The sequence below is a fragment of the Populus nigra genome, chromosome 8 (assembly GCF_951802175.1).
Source record: "Populus nigra chromosome 8, ddPopNigr1.1, whole genome shotgun sequence".
In the NCBI taxonomy this organism is placed as follows: domain Eukaryota; kingdom Viridiplantae; phylum Streptophyta; class Magnoliopsida; order Malpighiales; family Salicaceae; genus Populus; species Populus nigra.
In genome coordinates this window covers 18,601,835-18,621,161 of record NC_084859.1, presented here as the reverse complement: position 1 = coordinate 18,621,161, position 19,327 = coordinate 18,601,835, and the positions used below count along the sequence as shown (strand labels likewise).

At 33.1% G+C, this 19,327-nt stretch overlaps 2 protein-coding genes across 2 annotated transcripts; one reads left to right on the top strand and one right to left on the bottom strand.

Annotated features, from left to right (window-relative positions):
* The first annotated feature begins 6,780 nt into the window (after positions 1 to 6,780).
* LOC133700500 (9-cis-epoxycarotenoid dioxygenase NCED6, chloroplastic) lies at positions 6,781 to 8,676 on the top strand. The gene has a single exon (XM_062124046.1). The coding sequence runs from the start codon at positions 6,794 to 6,796 to the stop codon at positions 8,606 to 8,608; it is 1,815 nt and encodes a 604-aa protein (XP_061980030.1). The 5' UTR covers positions 6,781 to 6,793; the 3' UTR covers positions 8,609 to 8,676.
* Positions 8,677 to 13,028: 4,352 nt separating this feature from the next.
* Positions 13,029 to 17,974, bottom strand: LOC133701447 (uncharacterized). The gene is made up of 9 exons (XM_062125368.1): positions 15,844 to 17,974; positions 15,416 to 15,754; positions 15,242 to 15,328; positions 14,702 to 14,854; positions 14,279 to 14,442; positions 14,052 to 14,199; positions 13,761 to 13,883; positions 13,556 to 13,643; positions 13,029 to 13,402 (listed from the first exon to the last, which is right to left on the bottom strand). The coding sequence occupies exons 1-9, from the start codon at positions 17,845 to 17,847 to the stop codon at positions 13,215 to 13,217; spliced, it is 3,294 nt and encodes a 1,097-aa protein (XP_061981352.1). The 5' UTR covers positions 17,848 to 17,974; the 3' UTR covers positions 13,029 to 13,214.
* Between the last annotated feature and the right edge of the window lie 1,353 nt (positions 17,975 to 19,327).

Below are 19,327 nucleotides of genomic sequence, written 5' to 3'. Positions count from 1 at the left end.
CTGTAACAAAAAGCAAGTGCTTGTGTAAGACAATGACGGGGGGGGAAAAGTACTGTAATGTTTGATTTAAGAAGTGAAATGTGGGGCGAACACCACAACCACCGAAAATAACTAAAATCTTGTCTATGCTAATCAATGTATTGCTAGCCTAGATCCAAAAAAAAAAAAAAAAAAAAAGATTTCTTGTGTACAGTAGGTTGTCTCTTCGTCTTTAGAAAAGTTCAATTTATCTAGCATTTTGGGTTGGTGAACTTTCTACTGCACGCAAAATGATGTGTGATGTTGTCCCGAAAATTCAAAGTAGTCTTGGGGAAAATATCTATGATTTGGATAATTGCTAATTTTTTGCTTTTGAAAATCTAGTCTATTCTTCTTTTGAGATAGCTGCTGGTAGATAACTAATACCTGAATTTAAAGATTTTTTTTAATAATTAAATCAATGATTTTTTCTTAAAAAAATACAATAATATTACAAAAAAATATTTTAAAAATAAACAGTAAAGAATAAAGATTCTAAAACTATTATTTAAAAAATTCATGGTTTATTTATTGTTCACGAATAAATCTTTTTATGGAAAAAGAGAAATTGAAATCTAATATTGTTTTGATAGTATTTAATAGGAAAAATATTCATAATATGTATATTAATATTGATGGGAAAATTTTCTAAAATGTTTATTAATTTTGATAGGAAAAATAGCCATAACATAACATGTATATTAAACATTTGTAAACTATAAATATTTTAAAATATAACCAATACTACAATTTCAATCATTAGCTTAATTTATCTATTAAACTCAGATACGTGACAAAATCTGCGCAAAACAGCCACGATCCAAGAGGTGAAATTGCATGTTACGCGCAACCACGACTGAAAAAGAAAGAAAGAAGACGAGGAGTGAAAACTGCAGACTCCGACGTATAATAAAATCAAGAAAAATAATTAATTAATAGTATCCCAATTGAATGAGGCGTACCAATTTGTTTTGACATGGCCTCGTGCACATCCTTATATGCACATTGCGCTTCATGTGGGTTATGGAGCCCGAGTTAGACACCTGTCTTTACACACGTGATTTCTCGAACGTGTAGCAATAGAAGGTCAACAGATAGCACACTGCCCACCTGAAAGTAGCGATCGATTGTTAATATTGCACGTACAAAAATAAGGTCAAAGTGTGAGATCACAGGGAACAGGGAAAACCAGAGGTGGGGTTTGGGTTTTCGGTTTTGGAATCACAATTTTTGCCCATGGCACGTGCTAATCCTTGTGCATGGCCTTTTTTCCCACCAGGCTTGTTTCTGGCTAATCGTTCTTAACTCTCTTTTCTTCGCGTGTTCAGTATGTTTTTGTTCAAAAAAAAAATAATATTAATCTAATATTTTTATAATAAAAAAATAATTTTAAAAACATTTTAAAAAAATAGATCATTAAAACAAAATCAAACACCGTAAACCCACATTTACGTTGCATTTGAGGTTGAAAGCCACATTAAAAAAAATCATTTCCCATACTAATAAAATTACTATATTTATTAATTATAAAAGGTATAGTTTAATTGATTAACTTCTAGATTTATTTTTTAAAATTCATCGATTCGAGTTTCACAAACTTCAGGGTTATTGGAGGCTTACATGACCGTTAATTTTAGAGTTTATAGGATTAGTCGATATGTGAACAAACTAGCCAAAACACCTACATTAATAAAAAAAAAATATTTATCTAAAGTACATACATATATATATATATATATATATATGATGATCGCGTTCAAGTTCTTAATTATTGAAAACCTAATAAGAGTTGACATTTCCCATAAAAATAAAATTGTGCTGCAATAAAAAAAAAATGTAGGAATTGATGTTGAATGAAAGTTCATGGATATATGATTTGAACCAGTTAGCATTTATTATTTTATTTTTAGAACTTATAATTGTACTTTATAAGAGTAATTTTTACTTTAGACATGTGAGGCAACAATATCATCTGTCATATGAAAAACATATAAAATATTTTTAATCAAAACATAATATCATTTTATTTTTTAAAATTTTATCTAAAATAATATCGTTTTTAATATATATATATATATATATATATATATATATATATATATATATAATATAGCTATTCAAAAACTCATGCGTCGAGCCCCGTACTAAAACTAAAACTGATGACTATAATAATCAAGTGCATTTCTATGTAGGGCTGTTAAAATCAAACTAGAAATTGAATTTGATTTATACAAAATTGATAAACTCTATCAAAATCATGTAAAATTATAATTTGTCTACAAATTTTACGAGTTTAATGAAATTATAAATATCTTCTCAATTAACTCTTCTTTCTCCCATATTAAATAAAAAAACTCTAGCCCACTGTTTTCTCTCTCACCACTTTTTTTCCTCGTCTCCTTCTTTCTCCTCTATGTTTCTTGTTTCTTGAAATAGTTGTTAAATCACATTTCTAAATGAATCAACAACCACAACATCGTAACTAAACCCAACTCTCAATCGCCAGTGATTATCCTTTTTCTGCTGTCAAATATTGACCTTGACCACAACCCACCCTCTCCTAGCAGCTAGCTCGACACAGTGGAAAGAAAGGTGCACGATACGAATAATTGTGCAATTAATTTGTTTTTCTTTATTATAATCAGTCAGCTTGTAATTTGATAGTTGACACATTTGAAAATCCGTATATCCTTACTAATTTTATCACATACATTCACTGTACCAGTTATCATGTAATTTTTTTAAAGTCACTAATAATTATTCTCATTCTAATTACCACTTTAATTATAATCGGTGGAAATACTGATCGCATTAATCTGGACTGCGACCCTCTCCCCAAACATCAATTGTAATCGTTGAAGATTGAAGATCGATGGTGTGTTAATATATCATCATTGTAGGAATCGAGTGGCTATCAAGCAAACGATGGATTTCAGAATTTCAAAATACGGACAGTGAGTAAAGTATTCTCTTAGTTAAGAGGAATACTTGATGACAAAAAGTATGAGATCTGTATAATAGGCTTTGAGTTCGAATCAGGGTGTATATTTCTTATAAAAATCTGGAACAACTAAGATTTTACTCGCTTATTTGAACCAACAAAATACACTTTCCGGGGATGAATTTGCTCGAATACAAAAAAAAAGTTCTCTGAATTAGTAGTAATAGAAAAAGGTTATTTTAGTAATTTTAATCTTGGGTATTAGATAGATAATACATTAGCAATCTCTATTTCCAAAGATATAACTAATTAAATGCGGTATCAAATTCTTTTTAGCATGCTTGATCCAAAAAGTAAATAAAGTTCATAAAATAACATAAGATTGCCCATATTCATCACTATATATAGAGATAATATTTTATAAATCACTTTTATGATAAGTGAATTACTTATATAACAAGCATGTAGTCCGCCCGTGGATGGGTGGTCTGACTTTTTTATATGCATGGTTATTATATAATATGAACTTTTTGAACGTAATTTAGGTAATTGTTTTTCTTATTTTTTTTAATTTTAAATTTCATATGGTTGTTAATCATGTAGAGCAATAAAATTTCTTATTTCTTATCCTTTCTTTTCTTCTAATCTTATGGCGTGTTTCTTTTTGTATTTTAAAAAGTTTTATTTTTTATTTTTTTTTGCTTCAAATTAATTTTTTGTGTGTTTTTAGATTATTTTGATATATTGATGTAAAAATAAAATTTTAATATATTTTTAAATAAAAATAATTTTTAAAAAATTCGGTAATACCAAAAATAATCTTGGATGCAATTTTTCTTTTATAAATATGATATACTAGGTTACTTTATGATAGTTATATATCTGTACTATTTATATCATAATCATGACTTATTGTCTCGTGCATTGCATTGCTAGAGGACAATGACATTGAAAAATGACAAGTGGGATGGGCACATCCTTCCCTCCTTCATCGGGGCCCAGAAAAAGAGGAATGAATGGTCACAATCCAACGGGTGCCACCTGTACGGTGAAGAGTACCTATGCTTTGATCATTAAAATCCAAAATCTACGGATAAGAAAAATGGAACAGATTGTGGCTCCCACACGTGCCTGTCCACCATAGTAAATTGAAGATGGGACACATGTTCATTTTACAGCCCGACTACAGCAGCATTACCCCTACATGGTGTAAGGTCATGATCAAATCGCTATCATGGTTAGACTGTTAAAAAATAATTGAATCCACAAGCAACTCTTCTTCTTCGAAAAACGTTACTAAAAAATTTATTTTTTAAAAAAATTTAATATATTTAATATATTTTAAATTATTTTGATATATTAATATCAAAAATAATTTTTAAAAAATAAAAAAAATCACCAATATTTATTTTAGTATAAAAAATTATTTAAAAAACAAACACAACTATAATATCAAACATATTCGTCTTTTTCTTCTTCTTGATATTTGTGTTTTCCATGATTTGCACGCAATTTTTCATTAATAAATATGAGTTACTAGCTTACTTTACTGTGGTCGTTATATTTGTACTATTTACAACATAATTATGTTTTGTTGTGCATGCAATTTTTTTACAATTAATATTTTTTATTATCTTGGTTCATTGAATTTAAAGTTATATATTGTCTTATGATTTTGTGTGCTCTTTCTTTATAATAGGTTTGTGTGTGTAGTATTTATTTTTTATATATTCTCGATAAGATGTTTTTTAGGGGCTTCATTTATTTTAAAGTTATTGTCTTGTTTTTTTTTATAAGATTATATAGATATATAATTATTTTTGCAAAGTTTACAATATTTATTATTTATTATTTTATTGTTGTTGTATTCTTGTTTTTTTATTTGGTAGGATAATATTATTTCGATCATATATATTGATCTATTATGTTAAATAATTTTTTTCCCCGTAATATAGTATCTTGCACATATTAATAAAAATTTATAGAGCGTGTTGATTCACCATAGCACTAGATATGTAGTGCTACAAATTACTGCTGATTGTTATTAAAAAATTACAATGTTATCCTTTATTTCCCAACACATAAAACTTTACTTACAGGTACAAGAATCGTTTACATGTAACAAATTGGTCATTGTAAAATTCATCAAGGCATGCTAGTCTTTGCATTTTTTAGCACATTGTTGTGACTACATTAACTCTAGTAACAAAATTATAAAAAAAACTTTTTTTTTGGGCCCTCTCGACTTCTCCTTTTTGTTTGCATAGTAAAAATATTGATTTGTCCATTGCACTAGAATTTGTTTAACTTTGTTTTAACGGCATTTTAGTTTTTCATGTAGTTTTTTATGTTCTATTCACGGTAAACTAGGAGCATTTTCATTTTTTAACAGAACTATAATATTATTAAAAATAAAAGGTGCCAGGTGCCGCGGTGATCTATGATGGTTATTTGTGTCATTTGATGGGCACATGTTATGTTTTTTTTTTATCAATTAAAATTATTATTCTATCATACCATTTGATATGCTGACATGTTCTTTTTTTCATGGGTTGCGCATACTGATGATAATTGGTTGTTTTATCACTAGTAAGCCTTTTTTATTTTTTCTCGTTTATAAATTACATGTCGGTTTTTTTTATTGTTGATATTTCAACTTAAATTTTTATTTTTTTATTTTTTAATTTTTTTTTAGATTTTTTTATAAAAGTTTTATTTGTTTTTTTAATTTAATCCTTAAACTCTAATTTATCACATATTGTTTTTCTTTCAATTTAGTCCTTATCCTTTTTATTTCTAATATTTTTCTCTTGCTTCTTTGTAAAAGTTTTATTGATTTTTAATTTCATCATTCAATTCAATTTATGGTGTTTTTTTTTATTCTGATCCTTATTCTTTTGATTTTTATTTTATTTTGTTAGAGTTATTTTTATTTTCAATTTAACCCTCTAACAAAAAAAAATATGTTTCCCCTTTAATTTATTTTTCATTTTAATTTTCACCCTCATTTTTAATTATCATTTTCCTTTTATTCTAGATCCACTTGTGTGAGTGATTTTTTTCTCTCGATTTCATCATTCAATGTTTAATTTGTTTGAAATTAAGTTTCATGATATTTTCATGTATAATATTTATGGTCTGATAATCTAGATCATGAATTAAAAGAGTTAACTTGGGTTAAAATCTTTTTTTATATATATATTGTTTTTTATAATTTCATCGTTTAACAATAGTTTTTTTTTAAAATAAAAAATCCATCATCCATCATTAGTTTTTTTTTTCCACTTCTATTTGTCTCCCTTTACTATTCAATAGATTTTAGATGTGTGTTTGTTTATATTAGTATTTGATCTAATAATAAAATAATTTTAATAAATAAATATATTAAATATAAGAGAGTAAATAACTTATACTGTGACATCTTGATTTATATTTTTCTTTTAATTTTTTTGTTGAAGATTTTTGTTTTTATTTATCTACATAAATCATTCTTGATTTATTGAATAAAACACATGTATAAATTTTTCAATTTATATTTAGATCTTTAATATAAAAAACATGTAAAAAAATCTGCATATTTAATTTTTTTATTGAAAGAATACTCAAAACCGAAGCTGAGCGCAGCTCAAATAAGTTGACCAAAACCTGAATTGAAAGTACTGTATGTATTTATTAGCCAATGTTGTCGGTTAAGCTTATATCCACGTGTCTTCACCTCCTTATTAGCGCTCCACCCCCACCGCACCAAATTTACCTCCGACTTTCATATAAAGCACCCCCCTAGACGAAGCAAAATTTATACACCCCCCTTTTGCCTCTATAAAGTCTCTAGCAATGCAAGGCTCTCTTAACTTCTCCACCACCGCCACCGCCACCGCCCGTCCCAGGCCCGCATCCTCAATCTCCAAACATTCACCATTAATCACATGCAAGATCCTCATTAACCCCTTCAAGCAAAATGTTAGTCCCATAAAACTGCCAATGGCACCGCCAGTACCATTGCCAGAACCGGCACCTCCATTTCTTGAATCTGAACCAACATCCATCCCAACAGAAAGAACTACCCCCCCAACTCATCTAAATCCTTTTCAAAGTCTTGCAGCTGCTGTTTTAGACAAAATTGAGACCTCGCTAATTGTACCGTTTGAGAAAAAAGTTGTATTGCCGAAAACGATTGACCCAGCGGTTCAAATGTCGGGTAATTTTTCGCCGGCTCAAGAGTGTCCGGTTCATCACAGTCTGGAAGTTGTGGGGCAGATTCCCGATACCTTACGTGGGGTTTACCTACGCAACGGCGCTAATCCTCTGCATGCACCCACAGGGGGACACCACTTGTTTGATGGTGATGGTATGATCCATGCGGTTACCTTGGGCTCTGGAAACCGAGCCAGCTACAGCTGTAGATACACCCGCACAAGCCGGTTCGAGCAAGAAGCCCAACTAGGAAGGCCTTTGTTTCCTAAGCCAATTGGTGAGTTGCATGGTCACTTAGGCTTGGCTCGGCTGGCTCTTTTCATGGCTCGAGCTGCAGTCGGCTTTGTTGATGGGACACGTGGCAGCGGTGTAGCCAATGCCGGGCTTGTCTATTTTAACGGTAGATTACTGGCGATGTCAGAGGATGATCTTCCTTATAATGTTAAGATCAAGAGTGACGGCGATTTGGAAACGATCGGACGGTTCAATTTTGATGATCAACTTGATTGTCCCATGATTGCACACCCTAAGGTGGACCCTGTAACTGGTGAGCTCCATGCACTTAGTTACAACGTTATCAAGAAACCCTATCTTAAGTACTTTAGATTTGATGCATGCGCTAAGAAGTCATGTGACTTGGATGTTACATTGGACCAGCCAACTATGATCCACGACTTTGCAATCACAAAAAATTTTATGGTGATCCCGGATCACCAAGTCGTGTTCAAGTTATCGGAGATGATTCGAGGCGGGTCACCCGTAATTTATGATCAAAGCAAGATTTCACGGTTTGGAGTCTTGTCAAAAAAAGCTGTCGATGATTCAAGAATTCAGTGGATTGACGTTCCGGATTGCTTTTGTTTCCACTTGTGCAATGCATGGGAAGAGAATTCTAGTGACGGAGACAAGATTATTGTTGTTATCGGGTCGTGCATGGACCCGCCTGATTCCATCTTCAACCAATCTGAACACCCGCTTCGAAGTGAGTTGTCTGAAATCCGTTTGAATCTGAGGACAGGAGAGTCAACTCGAAGGGTTATTGTCGGGGGTATGAATTTGGAAGCGGGTCAAGTAAACCGAAGGTTTCTAGGTCAAAAAACCCGGTTCGTTTACCTAGCAATTGCAGAGCCTTGGCCAAAGTGTAGTGGAATTGCAAAAGTTGATTTGGAGACTGACGAGGTGACCAAATTTATTTATGGTGCTGGTAGGTTTGGTGGTGAGCCATGTTACGTGCCCAAAAATGGAAATGTTGGCGATAATGGAAGAAGTGATGATGACGGCGAAGGCTTCATAATGGGTTTCGTGAGAGATGAGGAAAAGGGGAGGTCAGAATTGGTGATAGTGAATTCATCGAGCATGAGTCAAGTAGCTTCAGTGAAAATGCCCACTAGAGTGCCCTATGGCTTCCATGGTACTTTTGTCAGCGAAGCTGATTTAAAACAACAATCTGTGTGATAGCTTTGCTTAATGTACATGCTTGTTCATTTCCTGCTGTTTCATCAAAATAAACTCTTGGAGCTGCAGAGCACGTGTTCGGCTGCCGCGCTACCAAACAAATCCGTCATAAAATTAAGCTTTCCTTGTTAAATGTGTACGCATCTCTATATATAAATGATAATTAAATGGAAAAAAAAAACAAACATATATATCGGTTCACTTTATATATATTTGTTTTCTTCTCCTCTATGTTTAGCATTATAACACTAACGTAAGTTAGCAGTAGTTATTGTGTTTCTTTTTTCCTTTTTCTGAGATTATTAGAAAAAACAGGACCAACAAAGAGTGACCATTTCGAAGAAAAACATAGATAATAAAAGAGAGAATTGTCTGTATTTATTGATAAGAATATTTCTATTTAAGTTTAAGAACATTATTTATTTGCTTTATGAAGCAAGTGTTGAGTATTATAATCAATAAAATATTCTCTCTTACTGTGTTCATGGAATAAATAGTCTTCTATCAATTATTTCATTGGCCCATTTTACAAAAATATTAAATAAATTCGAGGTAAAAATATCTTTTAATTATCTCATAGGATGACTGCTATAGAAGGACTGATTACAGTGAAACATAACCATATTAAAGAAATCTAAAACGCGTGGGATATTGACTGTAGCGGGTTGGGTTTTTTTATTTAGCTGATTTTTTTTAGCAGGTTTTTTTGTTTTTTTTACCCAAAATTGATTTTTTTTTCTTTTTTTTTTGTTTTTTTTTAATTTTTTTGTTTCAAAATTATCTTTGCTATTTTTTTTTTAAATATTGAGCTGATTATGTAGTTTTTTTCTTTAAAACATTGTGGATTGCTATAATATTCTCATACATTGTTTTTTTTATGATTTTTTTATTCTTTTTTTTTTCAAAATGGTCTTTGTAGATTTTTTTTTATATTAAGTTGGTTGAGAATTTAGCTTTGTAGTTTTTTTTAAAAAAAATAATATGGATTGCTACAGTGTTTTCTCTACATAGTTTTTGTTTTGCTGCAGTGTTTTCTCATATATTTTTTTTAAAAATTATCTTTATCAAATTTATTTTTTCAATATTGAGCTGGTTGATAATCTAGTTTTAGCTTTCTCCATATGTTTTTTTTATTTTTCTTTTTTTCCAAAATTGTCATTATTTACATTTTTTTTGTCTTTTTCAGAATTATTTTTGTTGAATTTATTTTTTTACTATTGAGCTGGTTAAAAATTTAGTTTTTTTATCTTTTTCTTTAAAACGCTGTAGCTTTCCTCACGTGTTTTTTTTTAGCCTTTGTCGGTTTTTTTTTTATATATTGAGCTGGTTGAGAGATTAGCTTTGTAGCTTCTTTTTTTTAAAAAAAAATACTATGGATTACTATAGTGTTTTCCTTACATGGTTTTTGTTTGGTTACAGTGTTTCCCCCACATGTTTTTTTTAAAAAAATTATCTTTGTTAAATTTATTTTTTCAATATTGAGTTGGTTGAGAATTTAGCTTTAGCTTTAGCTTTCCCCACTTTTTTTTTTTAAAAAAATTTTCCCCAAGTTTTTTCATCATAATTATAATTATTATTATTATTATATTGTATTATATTATATAACTGTTTTTTTCTTTTGTTTTTTCTTTTTATTTTTTTTAATGAATTTTTTTTGTTTGATTTAGTTTGTTAATGTTAATTTTTTTTATTTAGTTATCAGATTTTCATGATACGAATCTCGGATTTTATGGGTTAACCTGATTTGACGAATTATATTTTTCATTTAGTTTAGTTTGTTAAAGTTAATTTTCTTTCTATTTAATTATCAGACTTTCATACTTTCATGACACGTATTCTGAGCTTGACGGGTTAACTTGATTTGATGGGTAAACCCGGTTAATTCTAACCTGTCATTTTTTTTCTATTTAGTTATCAAACTTTCATGACACAAATCCCAGGTTTTACAGGATAACCTGGTTTAAAAGGTTGACCCAATTAATTCAATTTTTTTTTCTTTTTCTTCATTAGTTTTTTCCTTCCTGTTGATTTTTTTCTTTGTTTTTTTTAATTAATCTATTTAATTATCACACTTTTATGACACGACCTTATAGCCAGACCCACATCCAGTATTCTTGGGTCCGGTGTTACAGCTAGACTCACTTAAACTTGAGCTATGCAAGTTTAATTTTATTATTAATTTTATAAATATTACTCTTAGGTCAGGCATTGCAGCCAAATCTAAGATTCTTGGGTATAATTTTGTAGAAAAACCTAAAATTTTTAAATTTTTAAAATTTAAAATTTTTAATATTTTTTATGTAAAAAAAATAACCCGCGACATCGCGCGGGTATCAAAGCTAGTATAAGTCTATTGCTGGTGAATTATAATGGGGGAGACAAAAGTGCATTTGAAACATTAAGAGATAAGATAAAGGCCCATTAATTCCAATCCAACTTGCATATTTTCAACCCGGCACCTACCCTCAGCTACCTCAGTACGTCATTCTAGTTTTTTTTTGTCAACCATGCTAGCAAAACCTATTTAGTTCTTCTAAAGCAAAAAAAAAAAAAAAGATTTTAAAGCTTTTAATTTTGTGTTTTTTGTTTTAATTTAAAAAACATAAACATGTTTGGTTCCCATTTATTCTTGATTTAATTTTTGGAGGGTTTGTTTTTGTGTTTTAAAAATATTTTTGAAAAAATTAAATTTTTTTTATTTTTAATTAAATTTTTTTTATTTTTTTGATATTTTTTTTTATTTTTATATATTAACATTAAAAATAATTTTAAAAATAAAAAAAATATTATTTTAATATAAACATGTACTGGGGTTTGCTTAAGGTTTGATTTATCAATACGTGAACTTGTTTCTTTACCTTTCAACCCTCTTCCTCGCTAAAATCAACAGTTCCTTCTCCTTTTATCACAGCCCAGTCCCCATCTCCTCCTGTGGCCGACACCCCATAACCACCTGTCAGTTCCACCAAACCAAGACAAATACCACATCACAGTCCCATATCCACAGCCATTAGCCACTGATCAGTCACCAGCAACAACCAAAACCATAATTCTCGTCTCCCTCACTTTACCAACTGAACCGAACACACCACAAGCCCATAAAACTCCACCCCTCTTCCTCACTAAAATCACAGCAGCCCACCACTCATCATCCAAGAATAAACCAGCAGCCACCACCAATGTCAACCTCTTCCACCCGAATCAACCCATAATAAATCAAAACATCCAGTAGCAGCCTGAACCAGCACCAGCCTAATCTCACAGCCACTGCCCCAGTTGACACCGTCACAACGCTGCCTCTTCCTCCAGCAGGTGCTGGAAGCGCCACCCAAAGCTACCATACACCCATTACAGCCATCGTAAAGTCGTCATCTGCCCACCAACTCCAATGTCAACATCAGCGGTTCAATTTCCCCTCTTCTCCAACAGCCGTCAGACCAAGCACGACCTGATCTTAGCGTCGCTGTCATCTCCAACATCCAACACCACAAATCCTCCACACCCAAACCAGCAAATCTTCCTCCACCACAGTTACCCCAAACCTCATCAAAATCTCAGTCTTCCACACCAGTAAAAGATCCTGAGATTAGCAACTTCCATTTCTCCAAATCATCACGCCAGCAACATAGCCTCATTGGAGTGCCCCCTCGCCGTGCCAGGATTATGAAGTTCACCCACAAGTTGTGACCAAGTTTGGACAATCTCTAAGACCTTGAGGGAGAAAGATAAACATCTGCTAGAGTTATTATGATGATTATTAAGATATACATATATAATATTATGTATGGATCGCTGTATTTATTTTTAAAATTATTAATATTACCCAGTCCAACAACTGACAAAAAAAAAACTTGTATCGTTAAGTCATTATTCAACTTGTGGATTATTGATCATCAATCATTATTTATTTATTTATTAAAATATTATCATATCAAGTTAATCGGTTATAAGTCAATTTTGTCTATAATTAGGTTCTAGCTATGAATTTTTTTAATCAAGTTTTTGATCCGACCGATCAGAATTTAACAACTGTTTTTTATTGGACTGATAATGGGTTTCATCCAATGAAAATTTGCTTCATGATTGACTTTAAATTTTGAATTAGTTATTCATTATTTAAAACTAAAAGAGATGTTTTTTTCGCTCTTTATAATGAGGTTAATAGAGTCTATTTTTGCATAGCACTCTCATAGTGTCAAGTGTCAATTTGTTATTATGATGATTATTATTTTAAAAATATGAAATTGATATTTTTAAGTGATTTTTAATGATTTTAATATGTTTTTGTTAAAAATAAAAAAATTATAAACAAATATTATTTTAATATATTTTAAATTAAAAAATACTTTTAAAAATTACTCCATATCAAAATACCAAACTCAGAATCGTTGAATTGCTAGCATAAAACAGAATTAAGGACTTGGCATCAAAGTAGGAAAGCATTATTGAACATATTCATATTTTCTTTTCGGCCTACAAGGATTTTTATCTACAACTATATGTGGCTCGATCGCATCAAAGCCACTTGGGAACTCTGCTGCAACATTTTCCCAGTAAATGTTTTTGTTATGTGAAGGTTTTTGCACGACTTTACAAGGGATGGCTCTCATCTATTTGCATAATTAGGTCGCTTTGGCTGGAGTGCTGCTGACATGCTTCGCAGCCTATTTGTTATCTCTGTAAACGACGGTCTGGCTTCTGGATCAGAGGCCCAGCATTCTTCCATCAACTTTCTCCATCCTGCATCGCAGTGTTCTGGTACAGGAGGCCTCAGCGTGCTGCTTACAATTCCACCTTCATCCAGAAATTCCACAATGTGTAAGATCTTTTATCTTTTCAATTTCCTTTCCTCTGTTTTCTCTCTTCCTTGTTTTCTCTCTCGTGTTGTAATTATTGATAGCTTACGGGTTATAGAGTTTCTGGGTTAAGGGAGGGGAAAAACCTGACCTATTATAGCGCCGAATTGCATGTTGGCATATGGCTCTTCACCAGTCAGGATCTCCCACATTGCGATGCCAAACGAGAAAACATCAACCTGTAAAGGAAGATTTCTCAAATGTTGTTGGAAAATGTGGTTCAAAAACTTTATTAAGAAGTTACATTTTTCATTCTTGATATACTCGAAACTCCATTACACAAGTACTGTGCTAACCTTCTCAGAGACTCGGTTGCTGGTGCCATCCAATAACTCTGGTGCCATCCATGGAAGGGTTCCACGCACACCACCAGATACGAGCGTGTTCCTTTTAATTTTTGACAATCCGAAATCTCCAACCTGGAGAACAGGTGAATTACATGTGTGAATGAGACTGACGTAGAGTGAATAAAGCTGAAAGAAACTCTTTTGGAAATTGAAAAGCATGCTTTGATACAGAATCAGAACTAATAGAAGACAATAGAATAAAGGACGGAGTAAGGAGTGAGAGGTTTCTGCAAACATTACCTTGCATATGGGGCGTTGGGGATCCCTTAAATTGACAAGCAAATTGTCGCACTTCAAATCAAAATGAATGATATCTCTCAAATGCAGGTATTCCATGCCAAAAGCAGCATCGAGAGCGACTATAAGCTTTTTTCGACGATCAAGTGATCTGTGCAACGAAGAAAGATTCTAGCATATTTCATGATAAAAGGTACAAGCAGCAAAGGATTCGCAGGCCACCAACTCACCTATCCTTCTTTTGTAAGACACGCCTCAATGATCCATTTACCATATATTCAGTCACAGTTGCCATTGTTCCCCCAGGGCCGTCAGGGACCACGCCATAAAATGCTAACACATTTGGATGATGAAGATCTGATAGGATGCGTGCCTCTCTCCAGAAGTCTCTACTCTGCATAAATAGGGAGGGTTAATTAGATTTTCACTCAGAAAGATTCTAAAGCTTATCTAAGAAGAAATCCAGTTGCTAAGATTTCTAATTCAACAAAAGGTTATGAGTTGTTTGGGCTTGATTTTTTCACTCATTATTTTATGAAATCTTAGACTACTACATGAATTTTTCTACCATGAACAGCCCACCATTATCAAGTGAAAGAAATTATGATGGAAAGGAATTATTTGTTCTAAAACTGATGATTACAAGGACTAACCAATCGCTCTTGCTCTGATGAGTTGCCTGAAAAACAACTCCTTTTGATCCTTTTAATAGCAACATCAGTACCTCTCCATTTCCCATAATAAACAGTTCCAAATGTGCCAGATCCTAATTCCTGCTCTTCTTCAATATCTGCATTCCTTATGATCTGCAAATCAAGAGTGTGAAGCTTGTAGTTAATTTAATTTATCCCTTTTGAAATGGAAAAAAATGCCATAACCATGTAACATCTAGATGATGGTAGAGAGTTGAAGTCATGAGCACATTTTAATAAAAAAGTAATGAGATTCAGGTCACATTTGAACTATTAGGGGCTTACAAGTTCAGACTTCTTTTTCACTGAAATGAAGGTTTGTGTGAAAACAGTTGGAACTGGCATCGGGGGCCAAAACATTCCCCTACAATTAGCTAAATGAAACCTTTGACAGATTTGGCTTGCAGAACAGGCATGGGAGTACTAAAGGATATTTTCTGATTGATGAATAATAAAAAAAAAAACCAAACATGTGAGACTTGTGAGATATTATATCCTAACCTGCAAACGATAGATGCCTGCTTCTATTTCAGCCATCGCAGCATCACTAATGGAATCATTTACGTCTTTGTCTTCACCTTCAATATCCTGAAAAACAAGGGGTCAGAGAGGTGAAACAGACCAGAAAATGAAATATCATACAAAGAGAATCCAAATCAAAAGGATACAGGTTACCTCAGATTCATATTCTTGACCCGTACTTTCTACCTCAATATCTCCATCAGATTGAAATCCCTCTGCGAGCTCTTCTTCTACCCGTGGGACAACATTCAAAGAAAAGGGAATATCTGGAGGCGTAGTTCCAGTAACATCCTCAACAATTACCCCTGGCTCTGCTATCTTATCATCATGATTGTTATCTAAAGGCTGTGACTGGACATATAGAGCATCTCCATCGATTGATTCCTTATATGATAGTCCCTTGTCATGAATCTTTTCGACCTTTTCATTATAATTCACAGGGTCTTCATGACACAAGGAATCCAATCTACTTGAAGCACTCCTGTCGGATTTCTGAATAGATATTTTGAAATTAGAGGAAATTATTATTTGCAAGTTTTAGTTCAGATCGGAAAAATCTTGCTATGGACAGCTATACTCACAGAGCTGGGGACTTTTGGTCCCTTGTCCCTTGATCCAAGAGATGCAGAAGGTAGATATTCAGGATCCCAATGGAGAATTCGTTGACCATTTATGCTCTCAGTCATAGTACAGTGCTGTTCCTTGGCGACCTTTTGGCTCTTAACAAAAAAATCAGGTGCATTAGTGTCTGATTGGTGACTCTTAGGGTGCTCCCTCATAGCATCTGCATAATTTTCGGAAGTGTTAACTCGAGTAGCTGAAACCATCCTTCCATATGCTTGAGAATCTAGAGGATGATGATAAGCACTTGGTGGGAAGTTTAAATTCGGTAAGTTCCTATGCTCCATGGCATTATCATTCAGTGCAACTTCAACATTTCCTTCATACTGTTGTCTGTCTACATCAGAATAGTTAGCATTCCTGTTCATCCACTTCAGCACCTCTTGCTCTAAGTCAATATAACTCAGCTCTTCACTGCAATGATTCTCGAACTCAATCAATTGGTGTTTCTCATCCATTATATGTGGCGCCAGCACTGGCCTTTCTAAGGATGAATTTGACATTTTCAGTGAAAGTGATTTTCCCCTTCCATCATTCCTGAGGGACAGCAGAATAACTGCTTCTTCCAACCATTTTTCTGACACCTCGCCATTTTCCTGCAACTGTGAGTCAGAAAATGCCCTTTCCATAATCGCAGGCCAGTCCGAATTCATAGAATTTTGAGGACGTTGTTGATAAGAAAGGAAATCTCCGCTCTGGCTACGATTATGAAGATGCATTTCAAGTTGTTTGCTAGTCTGATCAGTTTCCCCTGGATATTGTTGATAACAAGCTTGATTCACCGATGGAATCGGCCCATGAGGAAGATTATTATAATATGCAGTGTCAAATGGAAATTTGTCCGCAGCAAAAGTACCGGTATTTTTATTATTGTCAGGGAAAGGTTGATCAACATAAAATAAGCTTTTAGAATTCTTATGATCTCTGTACTGAATGTTAACTGGACTCACAGGAGGAGATTGATTCTTATAATCTGAAGCAGTTCCTAGTTGGCTTGCAGAACTCTGTCCACTAGAGCTCTTCTGGGGACTGTGGTCCAGCATGCCATTAACAGCAACAACATACTGACAATCAGCATTACACTGTTGTGAGGTCTTACCTTCAAAAGAATTTGGGCTGTCAGGTTCACCGGAAGAAACAAGAAATATACGCAGTCTTTGTGAGCCTCCATTTTTTTCAAGCCCTTGATATTCCTCTATCATGTGATGAAGATCTTCATCAGAAGAAACAGAAATAAGTGCATCAAGATCCTCACCAGGGAGCTGGTACTTGATCGTATGAGGTTGGTCACAAATTGCCAAAGTTTTCTTTGCAAGCTCCTCCCATGTAACATTTTTTCTGATGGATATGATCCTTGTTTCTCCACCAACATATCTAAGCTTCCCATCATTTGGCCTCGGCAATATCCTCCCCCCAAAGCTGCATAGAAATTTCATTTTTCCAGAGAAAGCACATTCTGAAACTCTAGTTCCAAAAGGCTGATATGGCCAAGGGGTTTCCGGAACACAGTTAGGTGAACTGGTCGGACCTAAGGTTGCTCGACCAGAATTATTTGTTTCATCAACATAGTTACTTGCTTTTAGTGCATTGGGAACACACTCCCAGTGGTATCTGCCTGCATTATCAGTATAAGCCCTATTTTCTAGTTCAGCGGCATGTCCTGTGGCTTCTATCCTGGAAACATGATCTGAAGCATCACAATCAGAATCCTTTCTCCTTACCCCATGAGTGGCGGCATGATTTTCAGAACCCATCGGATTGTTCTGATTGTAATTGAATCCCATTTGCCCTGGCTGGTTATGATCTAGCACTCTTCTTCGAGCAAACTGGGGAGAAAATTCCTCACCAGTCTGTACAGAAATATTATGTACATTTCTATCTGCAGGAATTCCGTCCCTAGTCACAACTTCCATTTTATCTCCAAAGCACCGCTGGCCTGAGCTACCAGGCGTCTCATGTGTCATGGTCTATAAAAGAAAATTCACTTGAAATACAGCTGCATATGAACATTCACTAGCCTGTCAAGCCTTGTTTTCTCAATGCTCTTCCAAATTCCCACCGCACTCGAAATTGGACCAGATCATAGTACTCACAGCCCCTATGCACAAAAATAACATTCAACGCTTATTTTCTCAATAGCAATTAGCAACTGCTGTCATCTTTAATGGGGGGAAAAAGTCAAAGTGCTATCAGCATCATTATGCAATACACAAATTCCCTTTCTTCACAACCAAAAAAACATTTTCATTAAAAATCTTTACACACCAGTTCTTCAATCAAATCCACTTGATGTTACAATTCCTGCTAAATCCATTGCTCACACACAAATTTGCTTCAAAAGAATAATAAAAATAATTACAGTGCCACGATCCACTTTGATCTTTTATGCATAATCATCCATCAAACAGTTTGTGGAAACTAAAAGTTCATCCTTAATTTTATGAATCAACCAATGAAACAATGAACCAGGTTCAATCCATACAACAACCAAAGGATCAAGATATATCATCAACAATGCATTATTCACATTGCAAAGTAAAGGGCAAGGAACAAAAACAAAATTAAGAAATAGAGAATTTCCTTTATAGAAGATTGATTAGATGTGGCAAAGATACTAAACTATGTACATGAAATAGAGTAGAACATGTACTGAAATGGGTACCTTCTTGTTTGTTGAAATTTGCAGTTTTATGTGAACATGTAAAGAATTGAAGATTGTTCCATTGAAGAAGAGGAGAAAGCCAAAAGAGGAAAATTGAGTATGAGATTAAATTTTGTTAGAGTTTGGAGGATTTGATGGAGAAAGAGAGAGCGTTGCATGAGAGACGGAGTTTAAAAAGGGAGAGCTTAAAATAACGTGGACAAAAATACGAGGAGAGCGCGAACATAACTGTAAACTACAACCAGCTTAAACTCTTTCACTTTATTACAGTTGGATCCGATACCCGCCAATCCTTTCTATGAGGTCAGGCCGAATGTAAATAAAAGTTAATTTAATTTGACTCGGTCCATTGTCAGGTAAATGCAAGGGCGGAGGCATCTTAAAACGCTTGGATAAGCTACAAGCAAGGTAAAGATTTTATTAATATTTTATTAATTAGTTTTATGTAAAATAAAATTCATAATTTCCGATTGAGTTATTAAATTTTTTTGAAAATTTATATGGAGTATTTGATATAATACTTTAACTTAAGTTAAAATTTCAGAATTTTTGGAGAAATTCAGAAATTTGATAAAAAAAATCACAATTTAACCAGTTTTACGTTATTGAGCGTAATTTTCAATTCGACTATCAGATTGAGCTAAAATTTTATGAGGGTTCTTAAAATATATTGAATAAAATCTGGTTAAAATTTTAGGATGAACGGAGCTTGATAATGTTAAAAAAAAACCGTTAAATAAAAGCAAAATGACTCATTAAGAGTAAAGTAGTTATTTGCCATT

Excerpts from the sequence above, each read along its gene's own strand:
- LOC133701447 (XM_062125368.1), bottom strand. The coding sequence starts at position 17,847 with ATGACACATGAGACGCCTGGTAGCTCAGGCCAGCGGTGCTTTGGAGAT. Across the intron at positions 15,755-15,843 it reads GACCAAAAGTCCCCAGCTCT|AAATCCGACAGGAGTGCTTC; the intron begins GTGAGTATAGCT and ends ATATCTATTCAG. Across the intron at positions 13,644-13,760 it reads GCAACCGAGTCTCTGAGAAG|GTTGATGTTTTCTCGTTTGG; the intron begins GTTAGCACAGTA and ends CTTCCTTTACAG.
- LOC133700500 (XM_062124046.1), top strand. The coding sequence starts at position 6,794 with ATGCAAGGCTCTCTTAACTTCTCCACCACCGCCACCGCCACCGCCCGT.